This window comes from Polypterus senegalus, chromosome 1, assembly GCF_016835505.1.
Source record: "Polypterus senegalus isolate Bchr_013 chromosome 1, ASM1683550v1, whole genome shotgun sequence".
Lineage (NCBI taxonomy): Eukaryota > Metazoa > Chordata > Cladistia > Polypteriformes > Polypteridae > Polypterus > Polypterus senegalus.
In genome coordinates, this window is record NC_053154.1 from 81,866,171 (window position 1) to 81,880,670 (window position 14,500).

General features: G+C 35.8%; 1 protein-coding gene across 2 annotated transcripts in view; it reads right to left on the reverse strand.

The window, feature by feature from the left end:
• Positions 1-14,500, reverse strand: part of LOC120528132 (sorting nexin-27-like) — a 154,797-nt gene that overhangs the window by 76,532 nt on the left and 63,765 nt on the right. For both annotated transcript variants that reach the window (XM_039752191.1, XM_039752198.1), the window contains exons 2-5: positions 6,393-6,624; positions 4,812-5,004; positions 1,727-1,791; positions 234-335 (exon numbers count right to left, since the gene is read on the reverse strand). In XM_039752191.1, coding sequence (XP_039608125.1) covers positions 234-335; positions 1,727-1,791; positions 4,812-5,004; positions 6,393-6,624 — 592 coding nt within the window. The remainder of the gene's footprint in view (positions 1-233; positions 336-1,726; positions 1,792-4,811; positions 5,005-6,392; positions 6,625-14,500) is intronic.

The window sequence follows — 14,500 nt, forward strand, 5'->3', positions numbered from 1 at the left end:
AATTGTATAACACAGAACTGTAATATGGGCTAATGTGGCATAGCACTACACTTTTTGTCCCCATAATGAGATTTCTGCCCTGCAACCTTTAACATGAAAACATACACAAATAAGTGATGGTCAAATGATTCTGTATATCTAGATTTTATTATACTATTCTTGTTTTATTGCTTGTACACAAAGGTCAGAATGCATAGCTGCATACCAAAACAAGCAGCAGTCAATTTACATACCTGATAGACCTGGTCTGTGGTGCTGTTCTTCACTCTGACTGTAATGGTTGTTTTATCTGGTAGTGCTATTCGAAGTTCAACATCTGATACTCCATTATAATTCTAAAAGTAAGAAAATGACAGATAAATTTAAGGTATTAAAAATCAAACAATGAACAGTTTAGAAAGTCAAACAACTGAAAACTCTATTTTGAAAATAAAATGGTGTGTACTTTAAAAACTTAAACCGGTTAAACTTTTAACAATAGAAACAATTCAACCCAAATGAAAAATAATTTGAGAAAGAGAGACAGACAAATATACAAAACAGTAAAGCTTTGTATAAGAATAAGCCATTACCTGTGGAATTTTATACCATTTTAGGTAAATAAGTACAACTAAGCGTTTATATATATACTGTATATATATATATATATATATATATATATATATATATATATATATAAATAAAAAAAAAAACAACAAGCGTAAAAAGACCAGTTCCACATGAGTACAAACCTTCAAGATACAAAAGCGATGAAAGCTCTGTTAATGCTTAACATTAAGTGTTATTTACTTTTCATACAGTGTACAGTATACACTACAGGTTAAGCATCCCTAATCTGAAATGCCTAGCATAAGGCATATTTCAGATTTTAGAATATTTGTACATATATAATAAGGCATCTTGGGGATGTGAACCAAGTCTAAACATACAATTTATGTTTTGTATACACATAGTCTGAAGGTAATTTTATACAATATTTTTAATAAATTTGTGCATGAAACAAAGTTTTGTGTACAGTAGCATCAGTAGAATACATGTATCGACTATTAAGTTGCAAGAAACAATAGCAAGCTTTTAGCCTCCACCTGTGTTTTAATTAAAAGGTTACTGGACACAGAGAATAAGGAAAAAAAACACAGTGAGTAATGCACGTAGGTGTGGCAGTGATGATGGTCAACACCAACTGTTCACTCTAAGCTTCATGGACTGCATTTTCCAGTGTGCCACGAACAACTTTTGAACTGACGTGCAGGTGTTTATCATACTGATCTATCCCCCAGCTAGCAGAAGTTTTGAAGTGTTGAGTAGCTGTTGTCATGGCTTTCAACCTTTGGTAATGTGCCCATGGCTCCCAAAACTTCCTCAAACAACCCCAACAAATTACTGGAAACATTGCTCAGAGTGCCATATAGGCAAATGAGGTTGTGTGTGAAACTTTCCACTTGTGGTGTCATGTCGGTGCACAAAAAGATTCAGATTTTGGAATTTCAGATTAGGAACTCTGAACCCGTATTTTTCATAATATTCACAAATCAAGGCTGAAACACCTGTCATTTTTAATTTTTTATTAATTTGTTTTTGACTGCATTAACATCTCCGTGTATATTAAAAAAAAAAAACACATTGTAACATGTATGTTTAGTCATTACTTTATTGGCACAAATAATAACACTTAAAGAACTGGTGAAAAATGTTTTCTTGTCTTTTGTAATGAAAAATGTTTTACCTCATCAGACTCTGAAAGAAACTCCTGCATGATGTCACTCTCTCCAATCACCCGTACAGAACAAACTGCAACAAAAGCAAAAACAACATTAGATACAACCAGTATGTAGGCCGTTAAGTACTACAATATAGAGAAGAAGATTTCTCAGAAAGAACACAAACAATTCTTCATAATAAAATCCTAAACAACTTTAGTTTTCACAATAGTAAATATTATATTGAATTAGTCCATCTTTATGTAATATAACACCTTTCACATTCAGCTGCATCACCTATCATTTCATGATGTAACTAATCATATCAACATATTTAATTTGTTTGTTATGCCTATATTGTTACATCATTATACGTTGTATTTCATTGTTTAGAAGAAAGGTGTAGCTGAAGGGCAAAAAAGGAGAGACCTGCAATACTGATGTCAAAGGAATTTACCGGAGAATCAGAGTCAACAGAAACAAATGCAGACATGCAGTACATTAATGTTCATTCTTATAGAGTAAAGCTCACATATTAAGAGGAGAGTGTTAGCAATGTTGAACAACTGAATCAGTGGGAGTATTTATTTTCAAAAAGCTTGTGCATGAGGGTACTTTGCTTGTCATAGTGCACCAGTCAGACACCTGGAGAAGGTGCCGTAGCGCAAGCACAATTAAGCAAAGGTGTCTGTCAAAACAGGTAGAAACCTTGATACAGGCCATGTCCACATCAGCACATTTATTTAAATTAAAAACCCAATAAATGCAATCTTGCATTGTTTTTTGTTTTGGTGGGCTATTTCTTGACAGGATCGTGACCAAACAATGTTATAAGAATTCAAAAAATGAACAATAGAAAATAAAGTTGAAGCCTGAGACTAAAGTATTATGTACAGAGCCCCTAAGACATAGTGTAATATTTTTTTTCTGGAAAAATAATTTACCAGGTAATATCACACGTGAATCACATACCTTGAGATGAGCACCAAATTCCGAAATTCACATAAAATCCAATTATGAAATATGAATTGCTCCTGTAACTTGTGTGAATAAGAAATTGGCTGTGAGCTACTAAGTACTGTAGCAGCAAGTAGTTAGCTAACTAAATTAATTACATTTTTTCTACACAGTGGTGCAGTGCTTAGCACTACTGCTTCACGGAGCCAATGACCTTGGTTTAAATATATACTTTTATAAATTTGCAAATATCTATTTTTGTAGAGTGTAACTGGGTGCATAAAATCAAAGTGTTAAGCAGTGTGTTCTGTTCACAGAAAAAGATGTACAGTTGCATGCAATGGTATTTGGTGATGATCTCAACATATACGATGTGCATGCAGTATTACCTGGTGCAACAAAGTAATTGGTGCTCAGGCTAGAGTAAGCAGTGCACATGATTGTTTCCCAGAAAATAAATTAAACCATGTCCCCTCAAGGGCTCTGTAACTACAAATTAGAGGGAATGAATCAATACTGATGCTCTGTGTAAGAAAGGTCAGAGCCGACTATACTTTCTGAGAAGGTTGGCATCCTTCAACATCTGCAGCTGCAGATGTTCTACCAGACGGTTGTGGCGATTGCCCTCTTCTACGCAGTGGTGTGCTTGGGTGGCAGCATAAAGATGAAAGACGCCTCACGCATGGACAAACTTGTTAAGGCGGCAGGCTGTATTGTAGGAGTAAAGTTGGACAGTTTAACATCTGTGGCAGAGCGACGGGCATTAAGCAAACTCCTGTCAATCATGAAGAATCCACTGCATCCACTGAACAGTGTCATCTCCAGGCAGAGGAGTAGCTTCAGTGACAGACTTTTGTTAATGTCTTGCTCCACTGATAGACTGAGGAGATCGTTCCTCCTCCACACTATGCGACTCTTCAATTCCACCCGGGGGAGTAAATGCTAACATTAATTTTATTTTTATTTTTTTCATTTTTATTACTATTTAATTTAATATTGTTTCTTTGTATCAGTATACTGCTGCTGGATTATGTGAATTTCCCCTTGGGATTAATAAAGTATCTATCTGATTCATTTTGAAAGTAATGGGGAAGTGAGAGATTAGCTGAACATGAATGTAGACATACAAAATGCAGTAAAAAAAAAAAAAAACACACACACAAACGGAGAACACTGAGAACAGATGCCACAAAGGAGAATAAAGTCTGCTATTAGGTTTCAGGTACAGTCATGCATGTTTATAAGGAGGAAAAGTAGTCAGGTATGCAAGGAAGATTAATTTCAGCCGCCTCCATAGCATTTCATACATTCATGATGGTCAAGTTACACTGCATGCTTACAGGACAGGTGTCAATATTTTAAAACGGCTTATTGAGGAAAACTTTAAACTATCGCAGAAGTAAAGAACAACAAAAGTCTTCTGAGGTAACAAGATAAGGAGATGCTCTTCACATGTTTTTATAGAAGGGACAAAGTTATTAAGTAAAAAAAAAAAAAAAAAGGATGGAAAAAATCTTCCACTTTAAGGACACATCAAAGCACTACAGCTACTCAACCCCTGCAAAGCAAAATATAGAAATATGGACAGGTAATAATGGAGAATAAACTTAACGTTGCATATCTAGAACATTCCTTAGTTTTTTTTTTTTTTTTAATTTTTGGACTTAAACTACTACTAACAGAATTAAAATCTGCCTTTACTCTCTAATGTTCCTGTCTGAATGTTGCACCTTTTTCATATTCTAAGATAGTACAACATGTTCATTTTAATTTTTCAGTCTCTGGGCTCATAAACTAGCATTGTTATGCTTAATCAGCAAATTTTAAATAAGAATGCACATTAACATTATTTATCCACTGATTTTTAAACATGTTCAGATAGAGAATAATCAAAGTGAGTAAGGATCTCAGCCAGTCAGTGACACAGCTTCTGCTTTTAATTGTATCCAGATGTTAAAAGAAATAGTTTATCAACTGATGGCTACTGTATATAAAAAGCAAATGAGAATGTTTAAACATGCAAAAACAATGTACTGTAAACCAAGATGCAGCTCATATCATATAGTGTATTTGCTTAGGCATATGAGTTAATATTAATTAATGTTTTATTTTAAAACAATCTCAAAAAGTCAGCTAGTGTTCAACTCATCCTACCTTTCTCCAGGTATTCTTCCAGACCACGTCGACGTGCATCCAACTGCTGCTCAGAAAGGGAGAAGGGCCACTTGCCTGGCAACCTTGGGAAGGTGAAATTGGTAAACTCTCTCTTCAGGTTTTGATGCAGAATAGAAAATTCACGGTACCGCTTTGAACACAATTGCCGACCCGCCATGTATATGTTATATACCTGTCATGAGGGGGGTAAAAAGTGTATTACTGCTACTTAAGGTAGACGATAAACAGAAAAAAATAAGCACATTCCTTATCAAGTTAACTTTATGATGACATAATTAAAAAAAATGCCTATACAAATGACTAAAAAATTAAAACATTTAATTGCTTTCTTCAGTTGTGGACAATGCATAATATAATGCAAGCTTAGACTTAGAAATGCATCCAGTCTGCTAGACTGGACTCTAAATGATTATGTTGATTATAAATGCCCAAAGTAATACATATTTTAAAAAATCCTTTCTCAAGTACTTTCGGAATTACAATATCCAAAAAGGTACCAGGTTTATATCGAAATCTTTAAGAAAATCTTTCCAGAAAATAACTGCCTCACCTGATCAATTGAAATGTCAAATATCTATGTACAGTCCCATCTGTAAGTCACAGTCTCTTGAGTGGCTGTTTATATCATTGCCTGCTATTCTGTACAAATCCAGATTAGACACCCTTCTTAACAGTAGTTCTTTCCTGCTCTGTTATGACTTGGAATGCTGCATACAACTGCACATATAATGCTGAAGAGGTAGGCTGCTAGCTAAAGGTTTCAGACTTGTTAACAAATAAGAGCCTTCAATATGTTCATTATACAATGATAAGCTGTTGAAAGGATGTCTAACAGGTATGGTGTCTCCCCAGTAAAAGGACTAGGAATATAACACTGTACTGAAAGCTTAAAAAAAACAAAAAAACAAATATAATCAGATCGGCCAATTCATTCTAGTAGGCTATTAAGAGTACTATTAGCTAGTTTGCTATGTGATACCATACTGTATTATACAGTAGAATACCCACAAATGAAATGGGTAAGCGGGTAGCCACATACATTGAATATTCACATACAAAAATAACAGATGTTCATTTTTTTCTAGGTATGTTATCTGAAATGTTTACTTTTGTCTTCTCTCTTGCCAACAGGAAAAATCCTCGTTCGTCTTTTAAATAGCTTACATGTTCTTACTTGAAAACTTTGGGAGCAATAAAAATTTTATGGAATTTTACATGTACTGCTTCATTACTAAATATCTATTAAAAACTTGAATTTCCCTTTGGGGAATAAAAAAAGAAAATCTATAATTTTATATCTACAAAATAATTGAAATAGAATACTTTTTGAAAGAAAGCTTTCACAATAATTATTCGGCAGCACATATAAATGAGTTCATCATGTAAAACACATTTTGATTACTATATTGCACAATCCATGTTTTTATATTGCTGCTATTTCTTGTTTAATGCCAACGATTTAAGTCTAATCATTCCCACTTAAATGTCTGAACAATGAAACTTTACGTATGACAAATGTGAGGCATGGACATACAAGTTACATTTTAAAAATCCACTAACCACAAATTTTTCTCCATTTTGCTCAACATGCTTGTATGTGGGAATAGAAATGGGCACAGCCTGTTTCTCAGTGTAGTCGTAGAAGGACTGGCCAGATGAATCATCCCCAGGATCTAAACTATCAGCTTCGTGTTGTGGTACCGACAGGACAGTTAGCAGCAGCTCTTTCTCTCCAGCTCGGATTAAGTCCACTACTTGCTTATGGGTTGCACCTTCCACATTTACACCATTCCTGTAAAGCAAATCAAAAAGCAGTAATCATTTTAGAAGTATCAACTACTGAATATGGAAGTTCCAGTTCTAACTTTGTACCACTGTATATAGAATCTCAAATTTCCTAAAATTTCTCCTGTGAGAGAGAGTGTGAGTTTTAGTATACCTGTAAAAACTTTGCTTATGTAAAAGGCAGCTTTTTGAACTAGACCAAATTCTAGAATGGCAAAGATGACATCACAGCATAGACCACAAAACATAAAAGGATAAAGTGGATCATTAGTTCTTACTAGCTGAAATATCCAGTGTTGCCCGGGAGGAAAATATAATTTTTTTTTTTAAATTGTTTGAGAAAAACAATTAAAAAAAACACAACTTTAAAAATAAATTAACAATAAACCGGGATTCGCTTCCCGGGTCTTCCTGTGTGGAGTTTACATGTTCTCCCCATGTCTGCGTGGGTTTACTGTGGAGGGTTGGCACCCTGCCCGGGGTTTGTTTCCTGTCTTGCGCCCTGTGTTGGCTGGGATTAGCTCCAGCAGACCCCTGTGACCCTGTAGTTAGGATATAGCGGGTTGGATAATGGATGGATAAAGACTCACTAATGTACTTAACATACATACAACACCGCAAGACATCATCCAGTTAACGCTCGGAACCGACCAACTGTATTTAATAATGAAAAGCAATGGGTGAGGTGGTTCTCAAACATAAAGAATGGGGGCAGTCACCTCCAGTTTGCCCTCATGTATTTTTTAATTGTTTGAGAAAAACATTAAAAAAACACATTAAAAATAAAAATAAATTAAGAAACTTAGACTCATTAATATCCTTGTCTTGCTGTCTTGTATGTATGTTACCATCTAGTTGACGCTTGGAACCAGCCAACTCTATTTAATTTGAAAAGCAACAGGGGCATGGTTCTGGTCAAAAATAATGAATGCTGGCAGTTGCCTAGTATATACTAACTGTGTAAGCCGATCCTAGAAATTATTTAAATCATCAGACCTACTCTGGGCATCTCTCTGCTAGAAGGATTCATGTTGCAGAAATGCTTGCATCGTTCGTGCATTAGCAGCTAAGCGACTGTCTTTCTTAGGAGGTTTCCTTTTGCCGGTGTACTGGCCTCGCTTGTGTATCATGGAGCAGGAGCCCTCACCCCAACTCTACGTCTCAGTTCTGGGCCAGACAGACAGACACACTTCCACGCGCAGAACTCTATTTAATTTCAAAAGCAACAGGGGTGCGGTAGCGCTGAAACAAATTATTTTTAGAACGGTGTACCTACAGTAATCTTGATAATTCACTTACAGTGGCTCCCAAGGCACTTTAGTAAGAATAAATGCACAATAAATGACCCTTGCCTAATAATTGGGGAAAAAAGTATTAAGAAGTCAGGTGCAACTTTTCATTTAATTCTGAATAGATAATGTCTCACTTTTAAAGAATGAGTAATAAAATCTAAAACACATGAAAAGAATAAATCTCTTCTAATCAGCAACCCCTTCCTCAAGCATTCAACAAGAGCTCAGCTTTTCATTTTCAGTGACGGTGCTTAGAGAAACTAAACTAAATGTACTTATGAAAGAAAGCATATTTCTAGATTTCCTCCAGTTTGTCAAATCTTTCGTTTTCACGAAGGCTAAAAGCTGCTCAGGCTCATACTGCACTTGCCTGACAGATGGGTAAATGCAAAATTCAGCAATGCTATTTTACGTTTATACAAATGCAACTGTGAAATAGTCCTTTTTATAACATCTACACAGCCCACTCATAACAGGCAACATTATACAAACTAGCAAACCCAATTTCACACTGAAAAAACACAAGCTATACAATAAAATTTAAGTCTGCCTAAATGTATGTCCACATAAAATTATCTCATCACAGTGCTGTTAAAATAATAGTTTTCCATGTCTGAAACAAGGATAAACACAGATTATACTAGAAAGAGTTGGGGAAGTACAATATAATGGCTTGTCTTGAAATATGTAAATATTGCAGCTTCTCTGAAGGACTGAGGACGTCCATTATTAAAAGAGCAAGAACAAAATTGAAAGAGAGGAAAAAATCTAATTTATTAAAAAAAAATAAAAATGTAATGATCTTAAGTAATCTGAAAAAGGACAGGAAGAGGGAAAGAGGCTGTGCCTGGAACCTAACTTTGGCAAGAAATACAATTACATGAAGACAAGCTTATATACCTGTAAAGTCTCACTGAATGAAACAGCACGTGCATGGTGTACATATGATATTTGTAGAATGTTTCAGTGTAACCCTGAAAGAGAGCAGAATTGCACCTAACAAATGATCCCTGCTGCCTGCCTCTGATCTTGGGCAGACAAGCTCTATTTCATGGATTTTTACACAGCACTTGGTTAATTTTCACATTCCAGTTCTGTAAAGAGGCAGCTGGTCCCATGAATACTGAGAGGTGCAGAGCCATTACAGACTCTCCATTACCTCGGCAGCAGGATGTTTATTCCAAAGAAGGAAAGAAAAAAAGTTGGAGAACAGACTCGCCCAGTGTACTGAAAACAGCTATTAGTTCACACGGGGGTGGGGGGTGGGGACTTTAGCAGAGCGGAAAAGGATTTTACAGTAGAAAGGCTATATAAGAGAGAAACACAAAAAACACAAACATTTCAACTTATAAACCCTCACAGTAAAATGATTAGCAGTAAATTATAGCTGAAGAAGAGTGGACCAATATGAACTGTTTTGTTCTGGCACTGCACAAAAACTGGTTTATGCTCAAAGAGATTTTGTTTTAGAGCAAAAATTCATCACTTGAATATGCTAACCAAAAATTATCTAAAAATGTAAGAACACGTGTGCTTAAACACATTGTCTAGATCTACAAGTAGGGGCAAACAGGTTATAAGTAGCTTTTACTGTGTCAATTTTCACCTCAAATTATCAGCTTCAGTCTTTGCTTGGAGTATGAATTAACTTTTAAATACATGACATCCAATACATTTTTTTAATCCCCTTTTTACAGTACCCGAGGCACACAAGAATAGTAATATGCTAGGTGACAGATTTCTGATAAGGTACTTTGTTTATAAATAAAGCAGCTTGGTACTGTTACTGAGCAAGAGCTACTGAAAAACACATTTGATTCTGTTTTAAAATGTTGCTGAAATCCAAACATATACCAACAAATATAATGTATCACCACAAAAAACATATACCAACAAATATAATCTATAACCACAAAAAAACTTAACCTAAAAGAGCATCCTGTCTGAATGAGCATTACTTTCCACAAAGAACCAGCCACTATACCCCTGTTCTGTCCAATTTCAAGAATTCACCATCTGCCAAAAGGTACTTCCATCTGTTGATATTTAGCTAAAATGACTACTTTTCTTTAAATATCTCTTTAATTGTACAGACATTTCTTACCCTCCCATACAGAACACTACAAATACAAATAATTTTGATCTTTAATTTTTGTCCGCCTGTAAGAGAAAAGTGAGTCTTTGGTAATTTTTTAATTTATAGACTACACAAGAAACTTTAGTCTATACTGATGGTTTCTTAAGAGGGAAAGAAGAAAAAAAAAAAAAAACACAAGACAATTACAAAAAATTCTACTTTATTACTGCAAAGATAGGGGAAGCAAAATGATTCTCCCATCACACAGTGCATCCGGAAAGTATTCACAGTGCATCACTTTTTCCACATTTTATTATGTTACAGCCTTATTCCAAAATGGATTAAATTAATTTTTTCCTCAGAATTCTACATACAACACCCAATAATGACAACATGAAAAAAGGTTATTTGAGGTTTTTGCAAATTTAGTCAAAATAAAAAAACTGAGAAATCACATGTACATAAGTATTCACAGCCTTTGCTCAATACTTTGTCGATGCACCTTTGGCAGAAATTACAGCCTCAAGTGTTTCTGAATATGATGCCACAAGCTATCCTTGGCCAGTTTCGTCCATTCCTCTTTGCAGCACCTCTCAAGCTCCATCAGGCTGAATGGGAAGCATCGGTGCACAGCCATTTTAAGACCTCTCCAGAGATGTTCAATCGGATTCAAGTCTGGGCTCTGGCTGGGCCATTCAAGGACATTCACAGGCCCTTCTCCCCCGATCGCTCAGTTTAGATGGCCAGCCAGCTCTAGGAAGAGTCCTGGTGGTTTCAAACTTCTTCCACTTATGGATGATGGAGGCCACTGTGCTCATTGGGAACTTCAAAGCAGCAGAAATTTTTCTGTAACCTTCTCCAGATTTGTGCCTCAAGACAATCTTGTCTCGGAGGTCTACAGACAATTCCTTTGACTTCATGCTTGGTTTGTGCTCTGACATGAACTGTCAACTGTGGGACCTTATATAGACAGGTGTGTACCTTTCCAAATCATGTCCAATCAACTGAATTTACCACAGGTGGACTCCAATTAAGCTGCAGAAATATCTCAAGGATGATTAGGGGAAACCGGATGCACCTGTGCTCAATTTTGAGCTTCCTGGCAAAGGCTGTGAATACTTATGTACATGCGATTTCTCAGTTTTTTTGTTTTTTTTTTTAATAAATTTGCAAAAACCTCAAATAAAATTTTTTTCACGTTGTCATTATGGGGTGTTGTGTGTAGAATTCTGAGGAAAAAAGGAATTTAATCCATTTTGGAATAAGGCTGCAACATAACAAAATGTGGAAAAAGTTATGTGCTGTGAATACTTTCCGGATGCACTGTACATCTTATGATATAAAATGACACAAATCCTAAAGCAACAATTTCACTGATGGGGCTGAAAACAAAAAGGCAAAAGTCTTGAAAGGCAAAAAACTGACATTAATCCAGTGTAAAATGTCTATACTGTACTTGCTTGTTTTCCCTGCAATTACTTCATTTTCACAAAAATGTTCATTACTGCAAATGCCTGAAAACAGCTATAAACTGGTTGAATATTCCTATGCAAAATTCAAAACTTTTTAAGTGTCAACATGATGTTACAAGTAGAATATTCCATGCTGGGGGGTCACTTTTATAAAACTTTGCCTGTATTCGAATGTAAAAATAAGCATTAGAACATGAAAACATGTGCAAAAAATAAAACTTTTTAAAAAACCTGGCATGTACACATTTATAAATCTAAATCATCTTCTATTGTCCCCTGTGAAGCTTAGACACACTATGAACATTCCAGGGGCTTGGATATCGCACGTAACAGTCAGTGAAGGGAGGAAAGAACACACAATAAACTATCAGGCAGTCTCGGGGATCGGAAACTCCAGTGAAGCATCGGGCTTTGTTCTCTGTGAAGCGACATAACACCTGTATGGCTGTTTAAAAGTGATGTGCAGTATGGTTACATTTGCTGCACAGTTTAGAGGGAACATAGATTGTAGTGCTTCTCCTCTGCATTCAAGGGATTAATAAAACGTCACTATTGCAAATTGTCTTTTTGTGTAGTCAATAACATGTTAAGTTTTATGTATGTACACCCACACCATACGAAAACTGAATGTAGCATCTCGGTTAGTTGGTTAATAGTTTCCAGCACAGTGAGCCTGATGGAGTTAAGCTTGGCTGAGATATTCCTTAATTGTCAGCCAGCTCTCTGAGAAAGACAACCAGTAGCTGATATAAACTGATGGCAAAACCAAAAAAGCCAAACCTTTCAGGTTTAGTATGTTTGAACCAATGAGCGCAGAGGTACCAGACTCGGCCAGAGAGGTATGCAAAAGGGAAAGCGTCAACTGTAGCTGGATGAACATTATGAGTGACAGCGAATGGAGAAAAAGTCTAATTTTAGTTTGCTGTGTATTATGGCTTTTCAAACAAGAGTTAAGAGTAGCCAAAACATCTTGGTGAAGGTGTTCCCCTCAGCCAGAACATATGGGAAGCCTGTATATAATTTAGCTTGCCATTTCTTCTGAACCAGTTCTGTCCCTCACCATGCTCGACTCCCTTATTTTGAACCTCTCACCCTAATAAACTGTTCTTTTTCTTTCTTTTTTTAAACTGCACTCTCTGGCTCTTGTGTCTTCATTTCCTTTACCCATGAAGAAGTCACTACAATAACAGCTCAGTTCTGTGAATTATTATATGTGAGAGTCATCATTTAGCTGGTTTGGCTGCATTTCCATACTTGTTCAAGGATGTCCCACGATATTTCATAATGTATATGCAAATATTAAAAAATCTGAAAATACTGACATTACTTCTGGTCCCAGAAATTTCGGATTTAGAACACTCAACCTGTACTTTGTGGAGTTTACTTTGTACATCTGCCCATGACAGAGTGACTTTTTCATGCTGCCAATCTTTTCCCAGGTTTTTAAACCATGCATGTATTTGATGCTTTTTAGATTATCAGGAAGGAGTTCTCCTCTTTCTTCGGACAATTTTACTTTCACCTATCAGACCACTTTTAGCTGAGCTTCTTTTGAAAGCTTTCATGTTGAAATTAAATATGCTTTTGTTTACAAATACGAGTGTCAAAATGTGCCTCTACATAACCACCAATTCTTTGATGCGAATAGACTGTTTAACATGTTACTGTTTAACATTCTAATCTAATGGGAAGAAGCGCAGGCCAATATAAACTAGTAGCTAACTGACAGATTACATTTCAAGAAATGTGTGGGAAATTTTCACATTACAAAAGATGCATGGGTGGGACTAACTAAAGTTCTGCTTGGTACTCACACTCATGCACTGAAATTCAAATCCCATCAGCATGAAAACCACTTCCCAAATATGAACAATTGACCTAATAAGGTCACTGAACCTAGCAAATATCAATTACTAACACTGATGTTTTTAAATGGGGTACGTGGGTGGATTACTCTTACTATTTATACTGACTCAATTTGTCTCTTCTTTCCAGGAAATGTACTCAACCGAGTTACTCAGAAGCATGTTATGTACATGTCTGTAAAAAGACAAACCTGCAGTACAGTACAAATCTAGACATCCTGTTGGAAACAAACATATTAGAAACATACATGGAGAAAATCATTAAGACTAAAAATGCCCAATGAGACCATTAAGTGACAGCCATGGAGTAAACACACTTGTCTAATTTAATCAATAATTACTGCAACCACCATAAACATCTTTAACCACAGCTCAAATACACAGTAAATCTAGTTACAACCAAGAAGTTGCATGCTTTTCTTCAAAACACTTATGTATTTGTGCCACACAACACTAACATTGAGAACTTGCACACAGACACATGAGTGCAAAAGCTGAATTTTCTCAGTGAAGTGGGCAGATGTGCTTCATGAATACAAAACTATGAACAGACTTCTGTTACGTCCTATGAAGCAGTAAATAAACTTACTTAAGTGACTGCACATTGTCAACTGGGACTAATCAGCCTTGCAAATATTCACCTTAAACTCTCTTCTTTTTCCATTTCCTAATTGTTGAAAATTTTATTTGGGCAGCTCTAGCTATAAAACTGAACCAACATTCAAGTTTTCCTAGATTCTTCAGGCATATTGCCAGAAATCAGCAGCAGGCGCTCAAGTCACTTACTTTAAGGTTATAAGTCCTCATATTTAGTTGCTGCTTACAAAATTTAGCACACTTTGGCTGAATGTTTATTAATGGCATGGTTTATTACGTCCATGATCTGAAGCAAAGTAAACATTCACAGCTAAACATCCAAAATACATATGTACAGTACAAGATATACAACTGTTTCAAAATGTAATTTAATATGATTACTAATTTGCAAACTTTTGTTTTAACACAAGCAGACACTCAAGTCTGTCTTAACACTAGAATTACCAAAGCTTATGAAAAAACTCATAAACCCGGCCCACCTTAAATCCATTCGCACCTCTCCGTCAGCATCTTTTGTCTTGTAAATGTGTCGCCACAAAAAGTGCAAAAAAGACGCTGACGGAGAGGTGCGAACGGATGT